Below are 26,768 nucleotides of genomic sequence, written 5' to 3' on the forward strand. Positions count from 1 at the left end.
AAAAAATAAATAACTATTTATGAATAAGGTATAAAAATTAATATGTTAAATTGTTATGGCATAAGTGTATAGTTATTCAACATCAATAATTCAATACATTTATCAAAAAAAAATTAATAATAGTTTAAAAAATATATTTTACACAAATATAATTTCAGAGAGAAATACAAATATGATTAAAAAACACAAATATGAAATTAAATTTCTAAGAAATGTAAAACAAAATATATTTCCACTCTTTGAAAGACGGATGAAAATCTGGTTCTTCTTAAAAGCGTCATGATGAGGCTTTTTGGTCAACGTAAGCGACGGCAATTTTACCCCACGATTCTTTTTTTTTTTTTTGAACTTTACCCCACGATTCTTTTGGTCAACATATATTCACGATTCTAATGGATTGTTCTTTTTTTTTTTTTTTTAGGTCACTGTATTGTTCTTTTCTTCTTAGAAGAGCTTTATGAATGAAAAGAATGTGTTGACGGAAACAAAAATGGATTAGCCAGCATTCATGTCACATTTGTTATTTAAAAAATCAGGTTTAAAAAAAAAAACAGGTTGAAGATTTTAATCTACTTTTGGTTTTGTCTAACTTAAATATTTACACCATTGAAAAAATGACGCAAATTTGAATCTATATATTTTCTCATATGAATCATTAAATCATAATTAGTAGAAATTACGACAAATCTAACACATCAAATATTAGTTTCCAACGTTGATTCATTTTGAAAACTATTACGTATAGATTATATATCTAAAATTTACTTTTTATCAGAATTCAAAGATTTTTATAAGCATTTTCTATAATAATATTACATAATTTGTATTTTCATCAAATATTAGTTTTTAATGTTGGTTTATTATGAAAAATATTATGTATATGATTATATATAATAAGTTTTACTTTGTTATCAGAATTTAAAGATTTTTGAAAAGCATTTTGTATAATTTTTTTGTATAATTTGTATTTTCGGGGAATTCATAACTCAAACTTTAATGTAAAACCTCTAATCAAATTACTTGACTAAACGGACTTCCACAAATGTTATCTAAGGTATGAAGATAAGCAACAAAAAATAAGAATATTTTTGCAAATAAAGTAAAAGTGTCATCCCATCCTTGGTCTTCAGGACTATTCTCCCACCGTAAAAAGTATATATTTTTATGCCAGGATGCGTCAAGTGAGCACTCTAGGTCAGCCGGTCGGTTTGGAGTGGTGAGGGGCGCCACACTATCTGCTTCGTTTTGAGGGGCTTCCAATATTTGCGTAAGGCGCCAACTTTCGGCCTTTCGTCTTAATCTCCCTATACGCAGAGTTTTAAACGTTGATGTGGGTTATAAAATCTTCTATTCAGCTGTACCATAACTCTATGATCTTCTAAACTGACTGACTTAACCTATTCAAAGAAGACAGAAAAGACAACTGGTCATCTTTGTTGACTGAATTCGATGAGTTTCATCTTATTCGTTTTATATTTACTTTTTATTTTATATCTTTTATTCCTCGTTTACTAAACTTCTGAACCGATCGCCTTATAAAGAAATTTGTGCTTGAGGTCACTTTTTCTCCCATGTAAACTCTCAGCTTTCAAACTGGATGGCTCTCGAGGTCACCCCTCTTGGCAGTTTCTTAATAAAATATGGAGTTTTAGTTGTTTAAAATAAAATATTCTTTTTAACTCGAAAAAAAAATATCTATAGTTTGTGCTTCAGCATCAAATTAGAAGTCTCTCACGTATTTACATATGACAATGATAGATTGACAGTTCTTTTTTTTTTCTTTCCCAAATTGAAATATTTATAAAAGCCCAAAAGGCAATTCAGGGACAAGCCCAATTACAACAAAACCAAACACAAAAGCCCACGCACACATATGGGTTACGACAAAGAACTAGGCCCACGGCCCAATAAACCAATTCGGGTCACCGACAGTCGAAACTCGTTTTCGACCCGAGTCCCGAAACCGATCTAACTCGCCACCGATGAGCGAGCCTCCGCCGGGGAAGACTAGCACCGTTGCAGAGGCAGCGCCTCACCGGTCATCCGCGCGCGTACACCTACGCCGCTTTCACACTTCACAATCATAGCTTCTTCTTCCCGAGGATAGCATCAATCGATCCAAATAGATCGAGGTCTAATCCCTCTTTTTTGAAACCCCAAAGCTACTCCAAACAAACCCATCTACGCAACCATCGGAGAGCATCATCAAACCGCCGCGAAATCTCATCCGACAATCCTAAGAACCACCGCCTCCCTTTTCCGGAGACCCCGAAACGAACAAACCCGACACCCACAGATCCACAAGAACCAAAAGACGTCTTCAAAAGCTAAGACCACAGAAGCCGGCGAGGCAAAGCAAACGAAGCCTCCATCCTCCCGGATGCCAGAACCGGCGTCGGCGGAGCTCTCTAAGCCTCCTCCTCCCGGAAAAAATTCTACCAAAACAAAAGATACATATCTCTCTCTTCTAGACCAAGCCACAGTTAATAAATCGATTAGAACGGAATGGTCGGACCGGCGGTGGCTATAGGAGCCCTTCCGCCGGCCGGAACCAGCTTTCTCTCTCTATTTCTCTCTCAAGCTTTCTCTCTCTTGATTTTCACTTTTCTCTTTGTAGGGATAGATTGATAGTTCACAAATAAGCTTATTTTTTTTTCAAATTTTCTAAATATAATTTTTTTTTTAAAAAAGGTGATAAGTATGAGTAACGAGAGAGCGACATCTCCGGCGATTCCGCCGCAACACTCCGAGCACCAGCCACCAAATCAAATCAACTCTGCTCCCTCCCCTCCCCAAGCTACGGTCAGTACTCACTACTCTCTCACTGAGCAATCCCACACGATCTGTATATAAACTCCAAATTCTATCGCAGATGAACGTCGTCGTCGCGAACAGCAACGGCGTAGCATTTGACGAAGAACCGTCATGTTTCAAGTAAAATTTCTCGATTGCATTGTTTTTTTTTTTTGTGTATTTCAACCTTTTAATTGGAAAAACCTTAAATCGTTTTGGTCTTGAGGTATCTGGATAGCAGAGAGTATGGTGATAAGTACAAAAGGTACGAATCTGAGTTCAAGCAGTGGGTCCTCTCCAAGCATATCTATCCCAATGCAGGTTCGTTTTAGTTTCTATTTCCCTCAGAGTTTTTAACATGTCAAGTCTGTCTGAGAATCTTTGTTTTGTATAGTGAATTTGTATGAGGGGAGAACGATAATAGGTGGTGAAACCATTCTCTCTAGCAAGTAAGCATCAAAAGAAAAAAAAATATACAAATTGTGTTTGTTAATTATGGATTAAAGCTGTTTTTATCTTTGGGGTTGAATTGGCTATAAAACTTTCAGGTGGCCTTGCACTCGTTTCTATGCCGACCCGTGTATTTCATTTGCAGAAGAAGAAGAAGAGAGTTTAGATTCACCTCCTGCAGAGATAGGTGGTTTAGTTCCCAATGGAAGCATTGTCTCTGAGTAACAATGTTTGATTTGCTTCATTTGACCAAGAATGTGATACACATTAGCAGATTTTACTAATAGCTATTGCCTTGTTGTTATCTATTATATGCAAAGCAATTTCTAGTGTGGAAGTAATAGTCACATTATATATGTTTGGTCAATCGTACTACTGCTTACTGACTTAGCACACACCAAGAACATGAAACTTTTTTTTGTTTGTTTACCTACCAAAGAAAGTGTTGGCCCGGCTCGAAGTCTTCTCCTATGAGATGATGATTCGGGTTACGGTCACTGATGCTGCTGCTGCCATCCACATGTCTCACCGGTATCAGCATTTCCGACATGAGCAATTGAAAAGAAGAGGCTTTCTCCTTTAGCTGCGAGTTCTCTCGTAGGATCTGGTGGTTGCTTTCCAACAAGCTGATGACTTTCTCGGACAAGTTATGGTTCATGATCATCAGCTGTTCCACTTGTTGCTGCAGCTCTTCTATCTGCTTCTTCTTCCGCACACGCGACCTTCTTGCAGATTCTCGGTTTGAGACCATTCTTTTCGCCCTTCTCTCGTCTGGAACGGCTCCCTCGTAAACGTTTGGGTTTAAGTGAACGCGGTTGTTGTTGCTGCGTGTTGATATGTTTGGTGACTGCAATGGGACGTGGAACTTAGCGTTTGGTAGGAATGTCGAGTTATGATCGTCCTGTGGCGGCATTCCTTTGAATATATCGAAACAATGGTGATAGCGATGGACACTAGAAGACTCCATGTATGGTTTCGGATGTGTTATCATCAAAGATGGATTCTCTTTGATGCAGGAAACAGAAATTAATACCAATAGAGAGAGAATAAATGAGAGAGAGATAGTCTACATAATAGATTAGTGTAGTCTTAAACTTAAGGTGTTGAATGTTATTTAATGACACAAATTAACTTGCATGAAGTCAACTGTATTTACATTATTTGTGGATTTCTTTTCTAGCATTTTGAAACTCTCCTCCACTAACTAAACTTCTCTTCAGTGATACTTTTTGACAAAATCTCACTTGATGTCAACATCTCTGTCAAGTTTTGCTATAGTTTTATGGGTTCTTGTTTCTTAAGCTAGATATGATTACTTTTCATGTCCTTTAATCCTTAGTTACCAAGGGTTTGAGAATGTCTTTGGTACGTTTATGATGAGTCGTTTAGTGACCTATGCGATCATATGTATTCTTTATAAAACAATGAATCTTTATAACTTTCAAAAGAATATATATAATACATAGACGAAGCTTTCATGTGAATGTTCTCTGTGTTTCAATTCATTTCATCTGTTTATCAGTACCATTAGGAATTCGCGGTGAAATTGGTCGGTGGATACTAACTTGCACGGTACTCAGCTGTTTTCACGACAAGTTTACTTTTTCATATCTATTCGTCTTTTAAGAAAATCCTAGGACTTGAATAGTTTCTTTAAAAGCATACAAAAAGAAAATGCGAAACGATTCTTTTTTTTTTTTTGATCAAATGCGAAAAGATTCAAGCTGATGTATTATTAGCGTAAACTAATAAAAGTGTTGTTACAAAAAAAAAAAAAAAAAAAAACTAATAAAAGTGACCTACCTACTTGAACAAAGAATAATGCGAGCTTTGTAAAGGTTAATTAGTTGAAATAATGCCGATAATAAACACATGTGACTATAAAGTCAAATATGTTAATTAATGCATTGTTTCCAGACCGAGATTACGTGGATAAACTAAAATTCAAGGCTACTTAAAGCAGAAACTAAAGAGATATTGATGCTTAACAGCTTTCGAAGTGTGTATCAAAATGTACATTAACGTTACGGAGAGACAACGTCTTGTTTCCAGAAACGGACAATGACACTCTTTTCTGCAAGTTTCGTCTGAACCCATTGAAGCTCTATCAAGCTCATGTCGCAGTCAAGATCGTTGATTATAAGTTATAATTTTCAACAAACGAATCTCCAAAATGACATATCCCATAATATTATTCTTAAAAGGTTCATGATATTAAGTTGTTCTTATTATATAAATTTTTGTTTGCAATGCAAATTAATATATGAAAAGGTGCAAGTTTTGTAAGAGATTCTCAAATATTTTATAAAAATTTGTAAAAATAAGCAATGTAGATAGTTTCTTAGACCATACAAACCAATTCAACTTATCGTGTTATTAATCACAAACAAAGTCATCATCATCTTTTTTCTTCTATTGTAAACCCTAACATTCAAAACCTGCTCTGTTCAGTCGCATCCGAAGGCAACTCAAAACGACAAACCGGACACGTGTTCCTAATCCCAAGCCATGGAACAATACAGTCACTATGGTACCTGTGTCTACAAGGCAACTCGGCAACCTCACTCCCAACATTCATCTCATCTCTGCAAACCGCGCAACACATGGCATCACCATCATCATCCTTCTCCGTAACACCCTCTTTGGTCAAAGGAGAGACTTTGAGATTCTTGATGAATGATTTGGAAGCGGGAGGCTTACCAAGACCAGATGAGATCTCAGCCTCAAACAACATCTCATACTCGGTTGTATGAAGATAATCTTCATCATCATCATCTTGTTGATCAATGTATAACTCCATGTTGCTTTCTGCGTCGTCTAGGTTAAACTCGAGACTACGAGAATTCAACAAAACTTCCCACCCTAGATACCCTCTCCTCTCACCTATTGCTAAATCTTCTAGAGAGATTGTAGCAGAGACGGAGACTGAAACAGAGTTGTTATCTTCAGCTTCTTCTTCTTCTTCAGCTAAAACCTCCCTCTCATCAGCTCCATCATCATCATCAACTTCTTCCCACTCGTCTTCCAAGTGAAGCGAATCCCAACAAAGAGGGATTGTCACACTATCATCATCATCATCATCATCATCATTCACATACTCATCTTCCTCATTAAACTCTATTCCCCAATTCTCTTTCTCTGGATCATCTTCTTCATCATGATCCAATGTAACTATAACATCACCAGAATCCATTCCTAAATACCTAATCCCATCAAACAAATCGTCTTCATCATCATCATCATCATCATCATCATCATCACAATCAACAAAACCTCTACTGGATTCTAAACCTAGCCCAAAATCAAGTTCCAAACTACCCCCGCGCATGTCGCGGTTCCCTCCATCTACCACGCCGAAACCAGAACCCGACCCCGCGCTCTCGTAACCGTCATCGACCGGGCTTACCTGAGATTGCTCCACGCGCTGGTGGAACAAATCCATGACGAAGCTTCGCCTCTCGAGCAGATCAAGACCTTCGTCGAATTCGGGAGGGAAATCGGTTTGTGAGACGTAGAGATCGTCGTCGTCGTCGTCGTCGTCGGATTGGACCCAGTGGGGAAGCGAATCGAGGATCTGAGAGAGCGATTGGTGGTGTCGCCGGGGTTGGTAGTGGTGGTGGTTACGGTTAAATTGGTTCAAAACGGCATCGTTTGCGTCGTGGATCTGAAGGTAAGACATCTCCGCCATTTTTTCCGACTTGTCTCTCTCTCTCTCTCTCGCTTTCTCCTCTCGTTGTTTTAGAATGAGCAAGGCTATTTGTTTTTTTTAAATTGCTTAATGAGGAGACTTTGAGTATACATTGGGCCGTACATAAATGGGCCTTTTATCGCTAGGCTAAAAGATTTTGATTGTATTATTGGGTCGTACTGATGTTGACTGTATTTCTATCGTTAACAAAGGATGCATTGGCCATTTCAACATTAACACAACACAAGAGCAGCTTGGCACTATTGCTTATATGGGTTATCTTAACACAACACAACATTTCAACATTTCTTATTCTATTTTACTTTACTATACAGCACTTCTAGCTAGTGCTTGTATGTTATGTCTTAATAGGAATGTAGGATTGAAAATAAATATCCTAGGTACTCAAGTGCTTTAGCTCTTGGCGTCGCTGTTCTAAGTTATTTATGGCCGGTTCTCCCAGCCGGGCAAAGAACTGTTTCTTTGGAGCTTATTGTTCTCTTTACCATTGAAATCCAATTTCAAAAAGCATTTGGTTAACTGAATTCTGGAGTTGTATTTGTAAAGTTTTCGATGTTCGTAGTTCTTTGCAGGCCTTTGTGTTTTTCCACTGAAAGTAATATTATGTTATGCTACTCCACTCGAGCATTTGGATAATTGTGCGACTGAAATTATGCAAACCTCACCACCTACCTAGGCAACATATACACGTGACGGTAATCTCTTTCTTATACTAACTAAAAAATAAAGCCGAAAATACAAAAAAACGCATGAGACTATGACATGCAAAATGAAATCTGAGATGCAAAAGGCGATATTCTAGATCATTTTTTTTCTTTTTTTTTAACAACTGAGCTTCTTTATTAATGTGATGAAATATAATCCTCATGGAGGATTTGAGTTAGAGATACAGGAACATAATATATCGATTGAAAAATTCTAGATATCGATTGGTATTCTACATCATTTCTTTGATATCGATTGGTCAAGGAATTTTGAAAGAATTACAAATTTCGTCCAATTTTCTGTGGCGACTGGACTGATATATTTTTTGCTATACTAGATAAGAATTGCACTTGTCGAGAAAAGAGTAAAATAAAATAATTCTACTTTTCTTGTTCTACCTATAGGCAGAGAGCATCATCGTCTCAATAAGGAAAAAAAATATATGTTACTATTTCTGATGAAATAATTACTAGAAACCCTCATCCTGCTAGACTAATTACAAATGTGCTGCTTCACAGAGATTTGCATATGTGATATGTCACCTACTTAGGTGTACCACGTGATTTACATGTCCTCTTTTATTGATTACTATTAACAATGAAGATATCAATCATATTTTTTTACTTTTCCAACCACGTATAACAAATATTGGTTTCATTTTTAAAACCTTCGCACTTTAATAAAAACTACAATGTTCTTAATCCCACTTTTAAACAGTATTATGATTGTTATTGCCCTCGTATTTATAAATAGATTCAAAACTATTATAATTAATTACTCGAACTATACAGATGGAGTATAAGTTATATATATAAGTATACATTAATACATACAATTTTATAGTATTATTAATAACTACATAGAAAACTATATAAAAGAGGATACAAATACAATTACCTTTTAAGAAGATTTTAAAAAGCAATTCGTGATTAGCAAACGAAAACGCTATATTTAGAACAATCTTATAATATTAGGCTATTAACTAGCTTTTTCTAGAAAAAGAACACTCCTAACTAAAATGCTGGAAACCATAATAGTGATAGAAATAAAATTTACGATACTAATGTCAAGCTTAAGCCAACACGCCATTAAGTTACATGTTTCTAATTAGTAATTATATAACTTTCAAAAGTTCCATACAATATTTTTTACCTATAAAAACATAATATGTTGAACATGTTCTCCATCTCATTGCAACACGATTTTCTCATAATCTATCCTCAATCTAATAAAATTCGAAAGATATCTGTTCTTCTCTCTTACGTACTCTATCGTTTATGGCTTCGTCACTTCTGACATCTCCCACAATGATCCCCACCACCGGTTCCACCGTGGCTGTCCGATCAGGCTTACCTTTTAGATCTTCCTTGCTCTCTCTACACCTGAACCGTCCGTACAACAAGTCATCTTTGTCTATCTCATGTTGCTCCCCTGTGTCTAAAATGGGGGAGGCTAGTGCGAGTGACCTCAAACCCGTCGTGGAAAGGTGGCCTGAGTACATACCTCACAAGCTTCCCGACAAGAACTACGTGCGTGTATTCGACACGACGCTCCGTGATGGTGAACAAGCTCCCGGTGGAGCTCTTACACCACCACAGAAGCTTGAGATTGCAAGGCAGCTCGCAAAACTCCGAGTAGACATCATGGAAGTTGGTTTTCCGGTGTCGTCTGAGGAAGAGTTCGAAACAGTCAAAACCATCGCCAAGACCGTTGGAAACGAGGTAATTATTTCTATATTTCCTTCTGCAACTGGTTATCAATTTTATGAATATTATGAATGAATGGAACTAAAAATGGAATGAATATGAATGAAATAAGAGAAATTGAAAAAAATAGAATTTCATTCCATTATGAGACTTCTTAATCATGAATGTTTTATAACTTCCTTCCATTTATTTTCATAAATTCCAAAAGGAATCATTAGAATGATATTTGTTTCTTTTCCAATGGTAAAAAATTTGGAATTTACAGGAAAAAGTAATTTCATATAGTTTTATTCCAAAAATTGTAATCCAGTTGCAACCTTCAATTTATTATGCAAATTTTTACTTCAAAGTTCAACCTAAATAAAATAGGTAACGTCGTTTTTTGGGCATGATAACGTTGGAACGAATGTACGCACAAAGGGACAACTTATCAATAAAAAGACTATATGGTTGACGACGTAAACCTGTGTTTTGCTAGGTTGATGAGGAAACAGGTTACGTCCCAGTGATATGCGCCATCGCACGAAGCAAACCAGAAGACATTAAGGCGGCATGGGAGGCGGTGAAATACGCGAAGAGACCCAAGATACTCATATTCACTTCTACTAGTGACATTCACATGAAATATAAGTTGAAAAAGAGTAAAGAAGAAGTCATCGAGATGGCCGCGAGCAGTGTTAGGCTTGCTAAAAGCTTAGGCTTCGTTGACGTCCAATTTGGTTGCGAAGACGGCGGCAGGTCCATATCTTAAACCCCTAATTTATCTCGAATATTTGATTACGCCAGTTGGCTTTTACGTTATAAATATGTTAGTAATCTTAACTACATTTGCACCTGACGTTAGCATTTATAGTTGGCAAGAAGATGTATATATGTTTTAAAATTAAAAAAATATGTGTTATTTAAAAGTAATTTCAGACCAAACTTTCTTACTTTTACTTATTTTTTGACCATATCATACATATATTTTTTTTAATCTAGTGTCTGATTAAAATTATGCAGGTCAGAGAAGGAGTTTCTATGCAAGATTCTAGGAGAATCTATAAAAGCGGGTGCAACCACGGTGAACGTCGCGGACACTGTAGGAATCAACATGCCAGAAGAATACGGAGAACTTGTAAGCTACCTCAAAGCAAACACTCCTGGAATTGATGATGTTATCTTCAGTGTTCATTGTCACAACGATCTTGGTTTTGCTACCGCCAACACAATTGCCGTACTATTTTAATTCTCCCTTTTTCATTTAAGTGCAAATACCTATATAAAACACATATCAAACAATTAGTAATTACATCATATATTAGGGTGTATGTGCGGGAGCACGACAAATCGAAGTAACAGTTAACGGAATAGGCGAAAGAAGTGGGAATGCACCACTTGAAGAGGTAAGACATACTAGGAGTTCCACATTGAAATGAAAAACAAGATAATACTTTTGATAAAAATATTTAATGGATGTATAACACTGTTGTAGTAGTAGTCGTCATCATCAATTCATTATCAAAATTAATAACTGTTTGTTATGTATAGGTCGTGATGGCTTTGAAGTGTAGAGGAGAGTACCTGATGGATGGTGTCTACACAAGAATAAACACACGTCAAATTATGGCTACTAGCCAACTGGTAACTGTTAAAACTGTGTATATATATACTCAAAAGAGAAAAAGAGGAACATGCTATATTGTTTTTTGGCCTTTATAATTAGCTGAATAATTAATATATGTAAACTATATATGGAGTAGGTTCAAGAATATACCGGCTTGTATGTTCAACCACATAAACCCATAGTTGGAGCCAACTGTTTTGTTCATGAAAGCGGCATTCATCAGGTTCCATATATAAAATTATCTAAATGTGACATAAGAAAGTTGATATGTGAAATGATTAGTTTTTGATAATGATTTGTTCAAACATATTGCAGGATGGAATCTTGAAAAATCGGAGTACATATCAGATCTTATCGCCAGAAGATGTTGGAGTTGTAAATTCTCAAAGTTCCAGCATTGTTCTTGGAAAGCTAAGGTAATGTTCTATATACTTCTTAGTTTTACACATTGTTTTATTTGGTAATATTTATTTATTTATCCATCCAATGGAAACATGCAGCGGACGTCATGCTGTGAAAGATCGGCTGAAAGAGGTATTTCTTTTGATTTCCTTAAGCGTTAGTTATATAACGATCATACATGCATTTACAAGATTACACTTTTCACAGATAAGTATTTGAGTTAAGTATATATGTGTTTATTTTCTTTTCTCAGATGGGATATGAGCTCGATGATGAGAAATTGAACGATATCTTCTCAAAGTTCAGGGAGTTAACCAAGCATAAAAAGGTTTTTTTTTTTCCATTTTCAGGGAGTTTGTATCTTCTCATGCACATATATGCGTTACAATTTAACTTAGACATGTCATATAAGAGTCTAAAACACGATTTTTTAATAAAATCTCACACTTATTTGGTTTCAATTTGTTTATCTTTTCAGAGAATCACGGATGATGATCTGAAGGCATTAGTAACGTGTGGTGATGAGAATTCACTAAACGGGGCTAACGGTAAAGAGACCAACGGCTATGTAACAAGCCCACAGATTTCCTCTGTGGTATAAAATATGTGAACACGTTTTTTGTTTCTGTACCACTTGTTATCAAGGTTCCGTTTGATATACATGCGTTGTATTAATGAATGAAAACAGTATGAAGTTGAAATATTATGCCCAAGTCAACCTGCAAAACTGCCAAATTCCGCGCATTTTGTGGTATCGTTTCAGAGATTAAACTTGATGCACATCACCTATTTTACTCTACTGCTTCACGATCCACCCAAACTTTTTATACCAAAATCTCATAGCGTCACTGGCAATGAACATACAATAAGATTAAAAAATGAAAAGAATATTAAGAGCTTCTTCACAGAGATTTGCATATGTGATTATGTCACCTACCTAGAGATTCATAACACGTGATTCGTATGTCCTTTCTTACTGATCAATACCAACAATATATAGATATCAACTATTATCTTGATAAAATGATCATGAGCGTGTTCCTACTTTTGAACACTATCCCCTATATATTAATCCTAAAATATTACAACATATTTTTTTAGCCGTCACTATGATCACATGGAACTGTAAGATATGGAGCACCACGTAGAACCAGTTGTGTTATAATGCGTGTGATCGTGCAAGATTGGAGTTTTTAAGGGTCTAAGAAAAAGGGGTCATAATTGGAGTGTTTCCCGGGGAATAGTCAGGCGGAGAAGTTTGACGGTTGATCCTACAAGGAGCAGCCGCTTGATTGCTCCCGATATTTAAGGAGACTTCCAAGATATTCCAAAATTTATCCTAACCATTTTATCATTTCTTCTAACCTATCGGTACCTTCATATAAAAGTGTCTCCTATCTTTATTTTGAGACTTAAGCTAGTTTTGCCAGGAGACAAATTTGCTAGTTTTGCAGGAGACAAATTTTATCTTTGGATTTGCTTTGTAAGGGAGACAGCTCCATCTTTCTTATCAGAGAGGAGACTATCCTGAATCTTAATTTTTACTAAATTCAATTGTATCATGTATTATTCAGATTTGCTTTCAGTGTTTGTTTATGCTATGATTGAGTGGTCGTCTTTGTTAGCCTTGAATGTTAGGGTTTCCAAAATCGCGAGCCAAACACAAATAAGAATCATTAATTGTCTTCATTCATAACTGATCTTATCGATTGCATTAAACTGATCATTTGATGCATGAATTTAGGTAGATCTAATTATTACTGTGCATTAGATTGTTTGACACGTTTTGAATGAGCATGACATCACTAATCAGCGAAAGTAGATATTAAGGTGCCTTGTGAACATATCAGATCAGTTCTTAAAGTTTATCATCGCACACTCTTCCAAACGAGAGTTTAGGTGCTGAGTTTTATCGATCAAGGAAAAGTTCCACGACAGTGGGCTTCTGATCTTCCTTGCTACCCGAGGTCAAGACTTGATCTGAAGGAACTTGAATAGTTTTGCGGCTCACACCTTTGTTAAAATGTTGATAACTCTAGGCTAACTCATTTATTATCATTTTAAAACCTTTGAATTACTTGTTACTTGCTCTCTACATTTCAATTCTATTTTAAAACCCATCATTGTTATAACTAAATTGAGAACTCATAAAAACAAAGTATAGACTATTTATCTGGATTTGAATCTTAAGTATTACAACATCACTGTTGACTTGTGTTTTTACTGTATGTCTGTATCGTTATCCTTCGTGTCGTCTTGCTTTACTCATGTGGCTGCTGCATTAGGACTTAGGAATAACAATCGAGTTCCATGAAAGCGCCGATTTTCGATGAAACTCTTATTTTATTTTCTCTTTTGAAACACGTACGATCTGTTTGATATATTGGCGCATGCACTGATGGAAATAAATTGTACGATGATCTAAAAACTAACATTTTACCTTGAGAAATATATGAAACTTTGCAAAATAGACAAACTTGTATGTTTTTGTTCTTAGATTGTATTGATCACATGTCTTTTTCAGCGAAAGAGATTTACACGTGTTTATACAAGACGAGATTTGGAAGATCCTCAAACCCAATTAAAATGATCAATTTTGATATATAATTCCCATAATTTGGAACACATTATAATTGGTTTCATGGTATTGAAAACTAAATTCAGATATTCGAATCAGAACTATAAATGTATCTACATAAATATTTATTATTATCTAGCATTTTATTCAGATAAATTTATCATCTAGCATCCACTTGAAGGCAAAAGATTCTCATCAACTTGATTCCACACTTTAACAGAGCCAGCCAATGTTATGGAACTTAAGTTCAATTTTCCGGCGAGATCAGGTACAAGAAAGAAACAAAAAAAGCAACTCTACTTGAGGAAAGTACAAGAAAGAAACAAAAACACATAAGCAACCAGTGACGTTAGGAGCTCCAGTGTCCATGCCGGGTTAATCAAAACAGTCGGAATCATGGGAATGACTAGCGAACCGCAGAACCATCCAGCCGCTAATGCACCAAACCTGCAATCATAACAACCAAAAAACCCCCTCCCTCAATGACGGTCTTTTAAAATTTTCTGTTTCAGTTAAATCGAATAGGCACCAGGAGTTTACCCGATTAAGAAAGCTCTCCCCAAGCTCTTTGTCTTCTCATTCAGGAAATATACGCAAGCAGCCAAAGACACCGCCACCTACAAGTACAAAATCCAATATCTTAAGAGAATCAGAAGCAAGACTAGTCCACTTTATCTATGCATCTACAGGTTGATGATCTTATAATAAGTAATCTAAGCTAACCTAGATTGTCTATAAAACACTAGAAGAACGCCACTGTAGATTAAGAAGCAAGCAAACCCAAAACACTATCTACGCTTCTGTTGAGTTCATGATATTAGTCCACTTTATCTATGTATATACAGGTTGATCTTATACCAAGACTTCTAGTATGGATAAGCTAAGCTAAGATAAAACACTACAGAAGCAAAAGCAAAACCTGAAAAGCAGGACCGCCTTCAGCTGAGTTCATGATACTCCAACCACCCATGAAGGCAAAAAGAAACAGCCTTCTGAACACAGTATCCATCGGAGGCATCTCGACGAAATCAAAAAGAGCCTTGAGCCACGGAGGAGACTCCTCGACTCTCTTCTTCAACCTCGTCTTGAGGTTGATCTTAGTCTTCTTCCTCGCCACGAAACTAGACATGAGAAGCTTCTCGAAGGCGCCCTCTATAGACTCCCGGCTCCTCTCGTGGTCGGCGTACTGCTCTAAGAGGAAGTTGCGAGAGGCCCAGATCTCTTCCTCGGAAGCGTAGGGGCTGATCCCTAGGCGCTTGTACGGGTCCCAGACTCTGGTCCGAGGGAACGTGGGGACGTTGCCTACTCAAAAAAATTCGTTCGATTTATACATGAATAATTAAAACAGTGTAAAGCTCGAGACTTTAGCAAGAAGAAAACAGAGAAAACAGAGCTTGAGCTCATAGAAGAAGATAAAGTTTGTTACAGATATTTCATTTCATCTTAACCAACATTTGTTACACTCATTAGAACTTTATATAGTAGCTCTACTAAACCATCTACTAAACCGGTTTATAATACATAACCGGTATAATCCAATAAAGGGGAAGATGAATATACCTCCGTAGGGAGAATCAGCGGAGGAGGAGGAGGAGGAGCACCTAGGGGCTTTGAAGGTTCTCCGAGGTAGTGACAGTGATTGATTTTGATTCCGTAAGAGAGAACTGTTAATCAGAAACAAGAACTAAATCGATTGGGAAGATACGAAACCCTAGAATTTGAAATCGGATAACGGGTCAAACCCGAACTCCACCTCCGGAAGAAGGTGAAATGAAGGAAGAGGAGAGGGAGAGAGAGAGAGATTACAGCTTTGATGAGAGCTTTGATGGAGCGATGAGGGGAGAAGAAACTGTAAAGCCAGAGAGAAGAAGAGACGACGACATGGTTCCTCTTCCGTCGGTCTAACCGACGCCGTTTTCTTGTTTCAAGTTATCCTCCTGAGGTTTGGTGAAGAAGCTTGAACTATATTATCCCAAATTATGTTCACGTAATTTACAGAATGCCCCCTATTCTTTTATTTATTACTTCTTTGTCCATGTATTTAGTAATATTTGTGAAAATCACCCCTAATTCGTGATTGGTCACCAGAACACCAATAATTGACAAATTACGTTACATTACAGGACAAGTACATTATTCACATCAAGGATGGCTCTACATTTATGGATCTCTTGATACACTCACAGAAGACCAATTCCACATGCTGTATGTGAATTGAGAAATCATTTATTGATGTAGACATGGATGTAGATTGATACAACAAAAGACCAAATGTTTTGTGTGTTAATGGCAAACAATAGTCTCTCATAGCTTGGAGTTTAGACCAGTCTGAGTAAGCCGTTGTCTTAGAACTCTTCTCATAACCTTATTTGTGGCCGTCCTAGGTAAGGAAGGCAGAGTCACAACAGATGACACCTGCATTATATATACATTTCCACATTAGCCTATTTCTTGTATAAAATTTAAAACAACACAACTTATAAACGCCGTTGTGTTTTTGTTGTTGTTAGTAGTTATATTACCTTGAACAATGGATTAAGTTTCTTTTGTATCTCAGAGTTGAAGGACTTCTTCATGAGGTTCAAGTTATGGTTCCGTGACTCTGGGTCCTTGAACACAACAGCAATTACTAGCTGCTCAGGACCTCCAGTGGGAGGTGGAACACCGATCGCTGCTGTTTCCAGGACGCTCTCATCAACGGAGTTACACACTCGTTCGATCTCAATAGAACCGACCTGAAACAAGAACAACAGGCAGAGTATTATTATGATGGTGCACTTCCTGTTATCAATACTATATAAAGTAAGTAAGATTTACCTTTATACCACCAAGATTCATCGTGTCATCAGCACGTCCGTGAGCACGGTAGTATCCTTTTGAAGTCCGTTCAAATAAATCTCCGTGTCTTCTTAAAACCTAACCGAAAGCAGGTACGCCACAGACTCAGAACCGATAAAGAAACTTACGTGAAAATGTGGCAAGAGAGTTGGATTTACCTGTCCTTGGAAGGTGGGCATTCCTTTGAAGTAAACGTTGTAGTGATTTCCATTCAGGAGACTGCTCGAAGCTCCAAACACGTGAGGAGAAAGAGCCAATTCTCCTACTCCTTCTGCGTCTGGAGGCTGAAACGAGGAAAGGGAAAAAGAAAAAAAACGACCATGCTAACTTCAGTTCAATCCTTGACACCCTAAATTTTTTCAGAATCAATTAACACTGTACCATAAATTTTGCTTACAAGAGGATTGCCATCTTCACCGAGAATGAAAAGCTTGCAACCCATGGCACGAGTGCTAAAAGCAGCCAGAGACTGAGGCTGGAGCAAAGAACCAGTGACAAAACTACCTCCAATCTCAGTTCCGCCACAATACTCGATCACAGGTTTGTAATGAGCCCTGCTCATCAGCCATAGATACTCGTCTACATTCGAAGCTTCACCAGTGGAACCAAAACAGCTATCGAAAAGTAGTAAGATTAAAAAAACATCAATGTTAACTGTTTAAAATTATAGATGTTCATCAAGCACTTTTTTCACAAGAAGTAGCCACGTTAGTCTAACCTGCATAAATTTATTTATTTCTTGAAAAAACTATAGTGGCGGCATGAGGACATTTACAAACATTTAAAATCCTAGCTACTAAAACTTTCAGGCTTAACAACACTCTGAGAATGAACTTGGGGGAATTACCGGATTCGTGACCAATCATAGCCAGAAGTCGAGTTTGAGTGTTGCCATGTCCGAACAATGCTTGGTATCACACCTAGCATTGTTACCTCAGCATCCTAACCCCATATAATAAACCATATGGTGAATACCAAATCCCAGAGCTAACCATGCTATGGTAATTCAAGGGCTAGCCAAAGTTTTTTCTCAGTTAAGCCAATGAGATGGGAATGCATAGTTACATTGCTTACCTGCACAAATTTGGCAAAGGCAGGACCAAGAGGTGAACTGTTGTACAATGCTATGCAAGCCCCATTTATCAAGGAAGCATAAACGAGCCACGGACCCATCATCCACCCAAGGTTGGTCGGCCAAGCAACAACATCTCCTTGATGAACATCCATATGGCACCAAGCATCGGCAGCAGATTTCAGAGGAGAAATGTTCGTCCATGGGATAGCCTTTGGCTCACCTACACCAGAAACGCAAAATATAGTATTTCAACATCCACATCCTCATCTTCATACCATGTTGCAGTTTTTTTTTTTTTTCATTAGCTTACCGGTGGTTCCTGATGAGAAAAGGATGTTCGTGCAAGCTCCTGCGGGTTTCTCTACAGCAATATATTCCACGCCTCTGAAAGAACAGTAAAAAACGTTATGTGTGTATTCGTTTTATGACACTAAACAAGTATCAGAACTTATCTATTGGCTATTATTATCAGGTGAAATGTAAGATTTTACCCAGATGACTATCTAAAATTCCTCCCCTTTCAAGAAAACGTTCAGGAAGAAGAGATAAGAGAACGATGATGAAACAGATAAACGCTACGACCCATGTGGGTGTATATTCAAGTGAATTCTCTTCTTCCGCCATTTTTTTCTGCACCTCGAGATGGAGACAACTCTTTGTTATTTATTATTATATATATAAAGCAGAGAATAAGAAAGGGAAGAAGTAGAGGGTAAAGAATAGAGAGAAAGAGCAATTTGTAGGTTACCTTGTATAGTAAAAAGGCACAAAAACTTTTCTTCAGTCTCACGCAATCACTTAAAAAAATAAACAAATATATAGAGACCATAAGAAGTGTAGCTGAGTAAATATGGCTTTTGCTTTTGAAATTTTAAGCCGCGTTGATATTTCACGGGGAGAGAAACTATCAGCTAAAGAAACAACTACTAAAACAATGGCAAGGTTAGGTGCCCACGGCACTTAAACGGCTTTAGGTTAGGCCCAATATATAGCACGCATGTATGTATTAAGAAAAAGAGAAAACCCTAGGACAAGGTGTGGTGGTAACTGGAAAGAGGAGATCTGTGTCTGAGATTTTGTTAAAAGGTTGAGAGAGAGAGGATGAGTTGGTACGATTCGGCGGCGAAGACAGGCAAAAATATAGCGGTGTGGTGGGACATGAAGGACTGTCCGGTTCCAGAGGGTATTGATGCTCATCGTGTCCGTCCGAGTATAGAAGGTGCCTTAAAGGAACAAGGCTACTCTGGTCCTGTCTCCATCACAGCCTATGGAGACCAAAAACAAACCCCTGACTGCCTGCTACGAGCTCTCTCTTCCACTGGAGTCGCGGTGGTACATATCAGATCTGGTTAGTAGTCCAATTATTATATATATAAAGAGTTTTATAGTTAGATCTTGGGGGTATGTATGTATAGTGAATATGCTTTTCCTTTGTAATGAAACAGAAAGCACGTGCGCAGTCATGTACAAGGATATGGTGAAATGGCGAGAGGATAATCCTCCTCCGGCTACAATGATGATCATAACCAATCAGATGCTAGATGTCTTCCATTGGGATCTGGCCCGGCTTCAACAACGCACGAGTTACGACCTTTTTCTGGCTTATTCAGTCGAACCTCGCGCCCAATTGTTCGTGTACACACTCGAAACGTGGCTCTGGAAAAAATTATTACTTGGGACGACTGCGTCCGTGACAAGCAGCAGCAGCAGCGATGCCATCGTGTTTTATTGCAAATCGTGCTCTTTGGAATGCCTAAGCCTGAAGAGTTTCAAAAAGCATCTCTCCACTGAAAAGCATGCAAAACAAGTAACCATCCTTGCGATAAAATATTCAATATATTATGCAGTCGAATGGGTCTTCAAACTGCCAAAAAAAAAGTTTTTATTAAGATGAAATGTTTATCATCCTCCTAAAAGTGTTTAACCTACAAATCCTTTTTTTTTTAACAGGAGGTTTTACACCCTCAGCCTAAACAACTCAATTCTGTAACGAGCAAGTGGGGGAAGAACTACGCTGCTACGCCTGAATATGCGACAGCTAAAATCCATGTCTGGTGGGACATGTTTGATTGTCCTATTCCCGACGGTTATGACGCTCATCGAGTCCGTCCCAGTTTGGAAGGAGCTTTCAAGGAACTAGGCTACTCTGGTCCTGTCTCCATCACTGCCTTTGGTGACTATAAAAAAACCCCTAAACGCCACCTTCATGCCCTCTCTTCCACTGGAATCGATGTTGTACATGTCATTCCGGGTTAGTACATTTTACTCACTCACGCGTGCATACCCTTTTGTTTTAGCAACTATCCCTTGCTTGCAGGCTTGCTTATACACCCTTTTGTTTTGTTGATACAAAAACAGAAATCATATACTCTCGCATGCGTGATGACATTTTTAAATGGCGAAACGATAATCCTACTCCGGCTACAATGATGATCATTTCGGATGAGGCTAAATATGTCTTTGGAACTTCTCTTGCCCAGGCTCAACAAGAAGTTAATAAGTACAACCTGTTTTGGGCTTATTCTTTTAGGCCTCGGGAAATGTCAGTCATGGTCACTTCTGCCGAGTGGCTCTGGGATAGCTTACTTGCAGGTGTTTTGTTTTTTTACCTCTCTTCTATCCACTTCCATATATATATATATATATATAACCACCAAACTAATCTCTTAAAGCTATCAGTTTCAGAGACAAAAAGACATGTTCTTCGCAAGTGCAGTGGAAGTAGTGAAAGCGTGGTTGAATCTACCGGAATGTTTTATTGCAGACTGTGCGTCTCGGAGCGCAGACTCTGCTTCTATAAGCGCAAACTGTTGGATAAATTCATCAAACACCTCTCGAGTAGAAAACATCTCTCTAAAGTAAGCACCCTCCCTCTCTCTCTCTCTCTTTTTGTTGTCAATACATTTTTCTAACCATTTTAGGATAAATCAGGAAGAGTTTATTACTGATTGTCGTCAACATAACAAGAACCTGGGACTGTTCTGGCTAGAGGCAAGTTTTTTTTCTTAATGATAAGTTTCTAACAGATTTTACAACAGTGACACAACACTATGTTTTTTTTCATTTTGTAGAAAGAACATTTCCCAGAGAGCAAGCGGTTGAAGAAATCTGCCTAGGAGAGGTTGTGACTGAAGAAGTGATATCAGAGTCTAATACTATCGACCTATCTTTATTTTTCTTGTTCTAGTCAGTCGTGAGTGTACACCACATCACCAATAATTGATAAACTGTTACGTTGTACATTACAAGTACATATTCACATTAAGGATCGGACTCTACATTTATGGATCTCTTGATACACAGGCTATATGTGAATTGAGAAATCATTTATTGATGTAGACATAGATGTGGATTGATGCAACAAAAGATCAAACGTGGTGTGTTGATGGCAAACAATAGTCTCTCATAGCTTGGAGCTTAGACCAGTCTGAGTAAGCCGTTGCCTTAGAACTCTTCTCATAACCTTATTTGTGGCCGTCCTAGGTAACGAAGGCAGAGTCACAACAGATGATACCTGCATTATATATACATTTTCACATTAGCCTATTTGTTGTATAAAATTTGGAACAACACAACAACTTAATAAACGCCGTTGTGTTTTTCTTGTTGTTAGTTATATTACCTTGAACAATGGGTTAAGTTTCTTTTGTATCTCAGAGTTGAAGGACTTCTTCAGGAGGTTCAAGTTATGGTTCCGTAACTCTGGGTTTTTGAGCACAACAGCAATTACTAGCTGCTCAGGACCTCCAGTGGGAGGTGGAACACCGATCGCTGCTGTCTCCAGGACGCTGTCATCAACGGAGTTACAGACTCGTTCGATCTCAATAGAACCAACCTGGGCAAGAACAACCGGCAGAGTATGATTATGACGGTGCACTTCCTGTTACCAATACTATATAATAAAGTATTGTAGAGTAAGTAAGGTTTACCTTTATACCACCAAGATTCATTGTGTCATCAGCGCGTCCGTGAGCACGGTAGTATCCTTTTGAAGTCCGTTCAAATAAATCTCCATGTCTTCGTAAAACCTATAGAAAAGCAGGTACACCATACACTCAGAACCGATGATAAACTCCTAATAAATGTGGCAAGAGATGGATTACATGTCCTTGGAAGGTGGGCATTCCTTGGAAGTAAACTTTGTAGTGATTCCCATTCAGGAGAGTGCTAGAAGCTCCAAGCATGTGAGGACATAGAGCCAATTCTCCTACTCCTTCTGCGTCTGGAGGCTGAAATGAGGAAAAGGGAAAGGAAAAAAAAAACGACCATGCTATCTTCAGTTCAATATCTTTCAGAATCAACACCTATGATAGCATAAACTTGCTTACGAGAGGATTGCCATCTTCACCGAGAATGAAAAGCTTGCAACCCATGGCAGCGGTGCTAAAAGCAGCCAGAGATTGAGGCTGGAGCAAAGAACCAGTGATAAAACTACCTCCAATCTCAGTTCCGCCACAATACTCGATTACAGGTTTGTAATGAGCTCTGCTCATCAGCCATAGATACTCGTCTACATTCGAAGCTTCACCAGTCGAACCAAAACAGCTATCGAAAAGGTATAAAGATAAGACTTCAATGTTACTGTTTAAAAATTATAGATGTTCTTCGAACACTTTTTCACCACGTTAGTCTAACCTCCATAAATTTATTTATATCTGGAAAATTTTATAGTAGTGGCATGAGGACATTTACAAACATTTAAAATCCTAGCTACTATAACTTTTGGGAATTACCGGATTCGTGACCAATCATAGCCAGAAGTCGAGTTTGAGTTTTGCCATGTCCGAACAATGCTTGGTATCACACCTAGCATTGTTACCTCAGCATCCTAACCCCATATATAATAAACATATGGTGAATACCAAATCCCAGAGTTAACCATGCTATGAAATACATGGTAATTCAAGGGCTAGCCAATGAGATGGGAATGCATAGTTACATTGCTTACCTGCACAAATTTGGCAAAGGCAGGACCAAGAGGTGAACCGTTGTACAATGCCATGCAAGCCCCATTTATCAAGGAAGCATAAACGAGCCACGGACCCATCATCCACCCAAGGTTGGTCGGCCAAGCAACAACATCTCCTTGATGAACATCCATATGGCACCAAGCATCAGCAGCAGATTTCAGAGGAGAAATGTTCGTCCATGGGATAGCCTTTGGCTCACCTACATCACAAACGCAAAACATAGTATTTCAACATCCTCATCTTCATACCATGTTGCGTTTTTTTTTCTCATTGGCTTACCGGTGGTTCCTGATGAGAAAAGGATGTTCGTGCAAGCTCCTGCTGGTTTCTCTACAGCAATATATTCCACGCCTCTGAAAGAAGAGTATAAAAAATATGTGTGTATTCGATTTTATGACACCTAAACAAGTATCTGAATTTATCTATTGGCTATTATTATCAGGTGAATGACTATCTAAAATTCCACCCCTTTCAAGAAAACGTTGCTGTTGTGTTCAGTTTATAACTGGAAGCTGGACAGTATTGTATACCTCATATTTCCTGCCTTTCCCAAAAACTCGTTCCAAGACAAATCATTCTCACGGAGGTTCATTCTGACGAATGAGCCTCTCGCAGGTATAACAATTGCCAAGGGTGCTTCTGCATCAACGACTCTTCTGCAGAGACCAATAGATAACGTGAGAACAATTTTATAGCTAACCAATAAATTCAGGCCTGCTGGATTGCAAAAACTTCACCTGTAAAGGGGAATACTTTTATCACCACGAATGATCTCATCCTGGAAACAAGATAAAAAAAAAATAAAGAAACTGAAGAAAAAAATGTCACATCTGCTTTTCCAATAATTTACATGAGTAGATATGATTGTTTTTTTAATACAGTAACCATTATATGCCAAAATACTTTATACTAAATTCAACCAGAGTGGATTCTCCAAACAGGCAACTGACACCTTACAACCGTTAAGATTGTCGCCACAACTTTCACTAAATCAAATACGAAAAAGGCTAAACAGTTCACCACTAAACAAAAAAAAATAAAATAATCACACCTTGATTGGTACAGGTTATCAAAGAATCATGAGAGAGTGTACCTGAGTAAATATGGCTTTTGCTTTTGAAATTTTAAGCCGTGTTGATATTTCACGGGGAGAGAAGCTATCAGCTATAGAAACAACAACGTGGCCTGCTAAAACAATGGCAAGGTATATGATCACGGACTCAACGTTCATCGGCATATCAATCGCGATCGCTGACTCTTCTTGCAAACCCAAGGTATTAAGAGCATGTGCAGTTAACCTACACATCAGATAACAATAGTTTTTTGCTTGATTATCAGTTCTCTCATAGAAAAAACTTCTCATTTTCGACAAAAAGGATGAGAATAGTTTCATACCAAACCTGTGACCGTAACTCAAGAAGCGTCATGGCGTTAACCGGAAGATCATCGCTTCCTTCGTTACGCCATCGGATCACAACCTCGTCCGAGCTTCTCTTTGAACCATTGTTACTCAAACAGTTCCTCGCAGGGTTCAGGTATGCTCCAGGAAGCCAATTACCACCCGGATTGTCTCCGGATGTGTCCTTCTCTAAAACACACTTGGGAGGTACAGAAAACTCTATGTTCAACTCATCCAGAATAGTCCTCCAGTACACCTGTTCAAACAGTACGGAAAACCACAATTACAAAAAAAAAAAGAAAAAAAAAAAACATATAGGCCCTGCGACTAGTGACATGTCAAGCTTAACTTATTGTTGGTTTTACTGTTGTGAAACTGTTCACAAGTAGCTATTGTTTCAAACAAACAAAGGAATGAAAAAACAAACAGCTGATTCTTCGTGAAGAGTACACTATTGATTTGTTACCTCAGGATTGGATACTGAGAATTCTTGAAACTTGGAGAAGCTCGAAACCGGGTTCTCGTAGTCATCACCTAAAAACTCTCTGCCACGCCTTTCTAGCAAACCGCCAACGTTACTCAGAGAAGCAACCTTCCTATATTATAACACAGAAAGAGTAGCAAAAAAATTAATAATAAAATGAGAAAAACATAAACATAAAAACATATTTGAGGACATACGGGTCGGGTAACCAAGCGGGCGGGTCGGGTCCGAAATCCTTGTAGCAGCCGTAATACATCATCTGGTGAAAAGAGAAAGGGAGATTAGGGTGAAGGATCCGCCGCGAAATCTCAATCCACCTCTCCGGCGGTGGCGAGCCGTGGTGGTTACGGATGATGTCTTCGAGATCTCTGAGAAGCTTGTTGGATACATCGTCGGAGATCCCTAGAGCTTTGATATCAGACCTCGTGATGGAATCTAGGGATTTGTACACCATTTTTTTTATATAATTTCCTCTGAAGTTGGAGAGAAGAAGAAGCTAATATAAAAGCTAAGTGAATGATTTTGATTGAAAATGAATTTTGAAGAGAGTGCCCGTTGGAGTATAGGTAGGATAGTTCTCCACGTAATATAAAAAGAATGAAAAAAGCGCGCACTGCCACGTGTTGATCTATTCCTGATATCTCTTACTTCTATTTTTGATCGCTCTTTCATAAAGTTTGATCATACCATAAAGGAAGAGTAAAACAAAACAAAACACTTTTGACATTTGGTAAAGATTACAATGATTTGATGTATCTTTGTATTGGTTTCGGTCTTTGTACATTGCTGTATCTGAATTCTCTTGACAACTTTTTTTTACTCCTTTTCCACTTTTGATCATCATCTTATTACATATCTAGTGATTTCAGTCAAAACACATTATCAACTTCCTTGTATATTTGTGAACCGGTAGAGTTTTGATTTCGAAGATTTGGAATGATATGCAACAGTTTGATTAGTGTTAGAACCGAGTTCGGTCGAAACTAGTAAAGAGAAGACGAAGAACTCGTCTGTGGGTCTAACAAAGACGTTTTATAGATGAGGATATAAGGAGCTGGTTACAGAATGAGTGTAAAGAGGAAGACAAAGCGGAGCTCGAAGAGCTAGCCGGGAAACGATACAAGATAGCGGATAGAGAGGAATCAAACCCTAGATCTAGCCGCCTTGTGAGTATGTAAAAGTGTGGATCCCTTCTCGTTTCCCCTCCCTCTCCTTTTTATAAGACTCTCGGTGGTTCGCCCTACTTAGGAGTTTAGCTCGTGGGCTTTACTCGACCGTATGGGCCTTCTGTGCTGTTGGGCTTAAGCGGTAGATGTAAAGCGCCTATCGGGCGACTAAACACGTCGTTGGCCGACACGCGTCTCTCTTCGCCAAGTCCTGTGCCATAGCGGGCCGAGTTCTTCTATTCAGTGGGCCTTGTAGGAAGGTGCAAATCCATCCCCTACAGTAAGTCCCCCCCCAGTCCATTGACGACTGGGATCTCGTTAGTCAATGGACTGCAAGGTAAGTAGGCTCAATGAAATAGAGGATTCGCGTCGTGAAGGTTTCTTATCGGGGGGGGCGTCTGATCAGGCGGATCCGATCGCCGCATCATCCAGCAGGGCCATGACCCTACTCGCCAAAGGGGAGTGGCCCGAGGGGATTTACTCGCTGAAGGAGATCTACTGGATCAAGACGGGGTCCTGACTGCGAGTTTACTCACTCGAAGGGCGTTTTGCTCGCTGAGCTGACGCTGTCGTTTCCACTCCTCGTGTTGGTGTGTTACTCGCCAAAGGGGAATGGCTCGAAGGAATTTGCTCGCTGAAGGGAGTCTGCTCGCTCCTCTCCATGATCAAGGAGGGGTCTCGACTGTGAGTTTACTCGCTGGAATGGCGTTTTGGCTCGCCAAGGTGGTGCTGTCGTTTCCACTCATCGTGTTGGGTATGTTACTCGCCAAAGCAGTGCCCCCGACTGGGAATTTTACTCGCCATAGGGGAATGGCTCGAAGGAATTTGCTCGCTGAAGGGAGTCTGCTCGCTTCTCTCCACGATCAAGAAGGGGTCTTGACTGCGAG

The 26,768-nt window shown here is 38.4% G+C and overlaps 8 protein-coding genes across 10 annotated transcripts; 3 read left to right on the forward strand and 5 right to left on the reverse strand.

Moving 5' to 3' along the window:
* The first annotated feature begins 1,786 nt into the window (after positions 1-1,786).
* On the forward strand, positions 1,787-3,597 carry LOC130512015 (uncharacterized). 3 transcript variants are annotated; one of them, XM_057010067.1, is made up of 5 exons: positions 1,787-2,802; positions 2,873-2,934; positions 3,032-3,114; positions 3,188-3,242; positions 3,342-3,597. In XM_057010067.1, the coding sequence occupies exons 1-5, from the start codon at positions 2,701-2,703 to the stop codon at positions 3,466-3,468; spliced, it is 429 nt and encodes a 142-aa protein (XP_056866047.1). In that variant the 5' UTR covers positions 1,787-2,700; the 3' UTR covers positions 3,469-3,597. The 3 variants fall into 3 exon arrangements, with proteins under 3 accessions (XP_056866047.1, XP_056866048.1, XP_056866046.1); XM_057010068.1 differs by having other exon boundaries at positions 3,035-3,114; XM_057010066.1 differs by having other exon boundaries at positions 2,494-2,802; positions 3,020-3,114.
* On the reverse strand, positions 3,555-4,378 carry LOC130512014 (basic leucine zipper 43-like). The gene has a single exon (XM_057010065.1). It carries the CDS (start codon positions 4,232-4,234, stop codon positions 3,674-3,676), a length of 561 nt encoding a protein of 186 aa, XP_056866045.1. The 5' UTR covers positions 4,235-4,378; the 3' UTR covers positions 3,555-3,673.
* Positions 4,379-5,530: 1,152 nt separating this feature from the next.
* Positions 5,531-6,995, reverse strand: LOC108849625 (uncharacterized). The gene has a single exon (XM_018623207.2). It carries the CDS (start codon positions 6,929-6,931, stop codon positions 5,675-5,677), a length of 1,257 nt encoding a protein of 418 aa, XP_018478709.1. The 5' UTR covers positions 6,932-6,995; the 3' UTR covers positions 5,531-5,674.
* Positions 6,996-8,823: 1,828 nt separating this feature from the next.
* On the forward strand, positions 8,824-12,074 carry LOC108848454 (methylthioalkylmalate synthase 2, chloroplastic). The gene is made up of 10 exons (XM_018621821.2): positions 8,824-9,378; positions 9,842-10,101; positions 10,366-10,579; positions 10,668-10,748; positions 10,894-10,986; positions 11,106-11,192; positions 11,285-11,385; positions 11,470-11,503; positions 11,625-11,699; positions 11,850-12,074. Exons 1-10 carry the CDS (start codon positions 8,935-8,937, stop codon positions 11,970-11,972), a joined length of 1,512 nt encoding a protein of 503 aa, XP_018477323.1. The 5' UTR covers positions 8,824-8,934; the 3' UTR covers positions 11,973-12,074.
* Positions 12,075-14,124: 2,050 nt separating this feature from the next.
* Positions 14,125-15,914, reverse strand: LOC108855697 (protein CHAPERONE-LIKE PROTEIN OF POR1, chloroplastic). Its single transcript, XM_018629574.2, has 5 exons — positions 15,756-15,914; positions 15,510-15,613; positions 14,869-15,251; positions 14,490-14,566; positions 14,125-14,396 (listed from the first exon to the last, which is right to left on the reverse strand). Exons 1-5 carry the CDS (start codon positions 15,830-15,832, stop codon positions 14,246-14,248), a joined length of 792 nt encoding a protein of 263 aa, XP_018485076.1. The 5' UTR covers positions 15,833-15,914; the 3' UTR covers positions 14,125-14,245.
* A 112-nt stretch (positions 15,915-16,026) lies between these two features.
* LOC108855699 (probable acyl-activating enzyme 17, peroxisomal) lies at positions 16,027-18,486 on the reverse strand. The gene is made up of 9 exons (XM_057007940.1): positions 18,437-18,486; positions 18,173-18,246; positions 17,862-18,082; positions 17,635-17,729; positions 17,185-17,401; positions 16,946-17,071; positions 16,767-16,865; positions 16,472-16,684; positions 16,027-16,364 (listed from the first exon to the last, which is right to left on the reverse strand). Exons 1-9 carry the CDS (start codon positions 18,484-18,486, stop codon positions 16,254-16,256), a joined length of 1,206 nt encoding a protein of 401 aa, XP_056863920.1. The 3' UTR covers positions 16,027-16,253.
* A 221-nt stretch (positions 18,487-18,707) lies between these two features.
* Positions 18,708-21,152, forward strand: LOC108850213 (uncharacterized). Its single transcript, XM_057009963.1, has 6 exons — positions 18,708-19,210; positions 19,308-19,669; positions 19,813-20,113; positions 20,221-20,454; positions 20,542-20,720; positions 20,794-21,152. The coding sequence occupies exons 1-6, from the start codon at positions 18,964-18,966 to the stop codon at positions 20,869-20,871; spliced, it is 1,401 nt and encodes a 466-aa protein (XP_056865943.1). The 5' UTR covers positions 18,708-18,963; the 3' UTR covers positions 20,872-21,152.
* On the reverse strand, positions 21,061-25,287 carry LOC108855698 (probable acyl-activating enzyme 17, peroxisomal). Its single transcript, XM_057009962.1, has 14 exons — positions 24,913-25,287; positions 24,698-24,827; positions 24,228-24,487; positions 23,926-24,130; positions 23,570-23,610; positions 23,363-23,488; positions 23,112-23,185; positions 22,811-23,031; positions 22,596-22,690; positions 22,191-22,407; positions 21,966-22,091; positions 21,792-21,890; positions 21,485-21,697; positions 21,061-21,376 (listed from the first exon to the last, which is right to left on the reverse strand). Exons 1-14 carry the CDS (start codon positions 25,167-25,169, stop codon positions 21,266-21,268), a joined length of 2,175 nt encoding a protein of 724 aa, XP_056865942.1. The 5' UTR covers positions 25,170-25,287; the 3' UTR covers positions 21,061-21,265.
* Between the last annotated feature and the right edge of the window lie 1,481 nt (positions 25,288-26,768).

The sequence above is a fragment of the Raphanus sativus genome, chromosome 4 (genome assembly GCF_000801105.2).
Source record: "Raphanus sativus cultivar WK10039 chromosome 4, ASM80110v3, whole genome shotgun sequence".
Taxonomy (NCBI): Eukaryota; Viridiplantae; Streptophyta; class Magnoliopsida; order Brassicales; family Brassicaceae; genus Raphanus; species Raphanus sativus.

What these genes read in the sequence shown, in the direction of transcription:
- LOC108848454 (XM_018621821.2), top strand. Translation starts at nt 8,935, where the DNA reads ATGGCTTCGTCACTTCTGACATCTCCCACAATGATCCCCACCACCGGT. An exon ending in ATGAAAGCGGCATTCATCAG is followed by an intron (nt 11,193 to 11,284) that starts GTTCCATATATA and finishes AACATATTGCAG; the next exon opens with GATGGAATCTTGAAAAATCG. An exon ending in AGTTAACCAAGCATAAAAAG is followed by an intron (nt 11,700 to 11,849) that starts GTTTTTTTTTTT and finishes TTATCTTTTCAG; the next exon opens with AGAATCACGGATGATGATCT.
- LOC130512015 (XM_057010066.1), top strand. Translation starts at nt 2,701, where the DNA reads ATGAGTAACGAGAGAGCGACATCTCCGGCGATTCCGCCGCAACACTCC. An exon ending in GCATATCTATCCCAATGCAG is followed by an intron (nt 3,115 to 3,187) that starts GTTCGTTTTAGT and finishes TGTTTTGTATAG; the next exon opens with TGAATTTGTATGAGGGGAGA. An exon ending in GAAACCATTCTCTCTAGCAA is followed by an intron (nt 3,243 to 3,341) that starts GTAAGCATCAAA and finishes TAAAACTTTCAG; the next exon opens with GTGGCCTTGCACTCGTTTCT.
- LOC130512014 (XM_057010065.1), bottom strand. Translation starts at nt 4,234, where the DNA reads ATGATAACACATCCGAAACCATACATGGAGTCTTCTAGTGTCCATCGC.
- LOC108850213 (XM_057009963.1), top strand. Translation starts at nt 18,964, where the DNA reads ATGAGTTGGTACGATTCGGCGGCGAAGACAGGCAAAAATATAGCGGTG. An exon ending in CTGAAAAGCATGCAAAACAA is followed by an intron (nt 19,670 to 19,812) that starts GTAACCATCCTT and finishes TTTTTTTAACAG; the next exon opens with GAGGTTTTACACCCTCAGCC. An exon ending in CTGGGATAGCTTACTTGCAG is followed by an intron (nt 20,455 to 20,541) that starts GTGTTTTGTTTT and finishes TAAAGCTATCAG; the next exon opens with TTTCAGAGACAAAAAGACAT.
- LOC108855698 (XM_057009962.1), bottom strand. Translation starts at nt 25,169, where the DNA reads ATGGTGTACAAATCCCTAGATTCCATCACGAGGTCTGATATCAAAGCT. An exon ending in TCTCAGTATCCAATCCTGAG is followed by an intron (nt 24,488 to 24,697) that starts GTAACAAATCAA and finishes CTGTTTGAACAG; the next exon opens with GTGTACTGGAGGACTATTCT. An exon ending in TATGATTGGTCACGAATCCG is followed by an intron (nt 22,408 to 22,595) that starts GTAATTCCCAAA and finishes CCTTTTCGATAG; the next exon opens with CTGTTTTGGTTCGACTGGTG.
- LOC108855697 (XM_018629574.2), bottom strand. Translation starts at nt 15,832, where the DNA reads ATGTCGTCGTCTCTTCTTCTCTCTGGCTTTACAGTTTCTTCTCCCCTC. An exon ending in TCAAAGCTCTCATCAAAGCT is followed by an intron (nt 15,614 to 15,755) that starts GTAATCTCTCTC and finishes TCTGATTAACAG; the next exon opens with TTCTCTCTTACGGAATCAAA. An exon ending in GGGAGAGCTTTCTTAATCGG is followed by an intron (nt 14,397 to 14,489) that starts GTAAACTCCTGG and finishes TTATGATTGCAG; the next exon opens with GTTTGGTGCATTAGCGGCTG.
- LOC108849625 (XM_018623207.2), bottom strand. Translation starts at nt 6,931, where the DNA reads ATGGCGGAGATGTCTTACCTTCAGATCCACGACGCAAACGATGCCGTT.
- LOC108855699 (XM_057007940.1), bottom strand. Translation starts at nt 18,486, where the DNA reads ATGGCGGAAGAAGAGAATTCACTTGAATATACACCCACATGGGTCGTA. An exon ending in ACACCCACATGGGTCGTAGC is followed by an intron (nt 18,247 to 18,436) that starts GTTTATCTGTTT and finishes CTGTTCTTTCAG; the next exon opens with AGGCGTGGAATATATTGCTG. An exon ending in TGAATCTTGGTGGTATAAAG is followed by an intron (nt 16,685 to 16,766) that starts GTAAATCTTACT and finishes TTCTTGTTTCAG; the next exon opens with GTCGGTTCTATTGAGATCGA.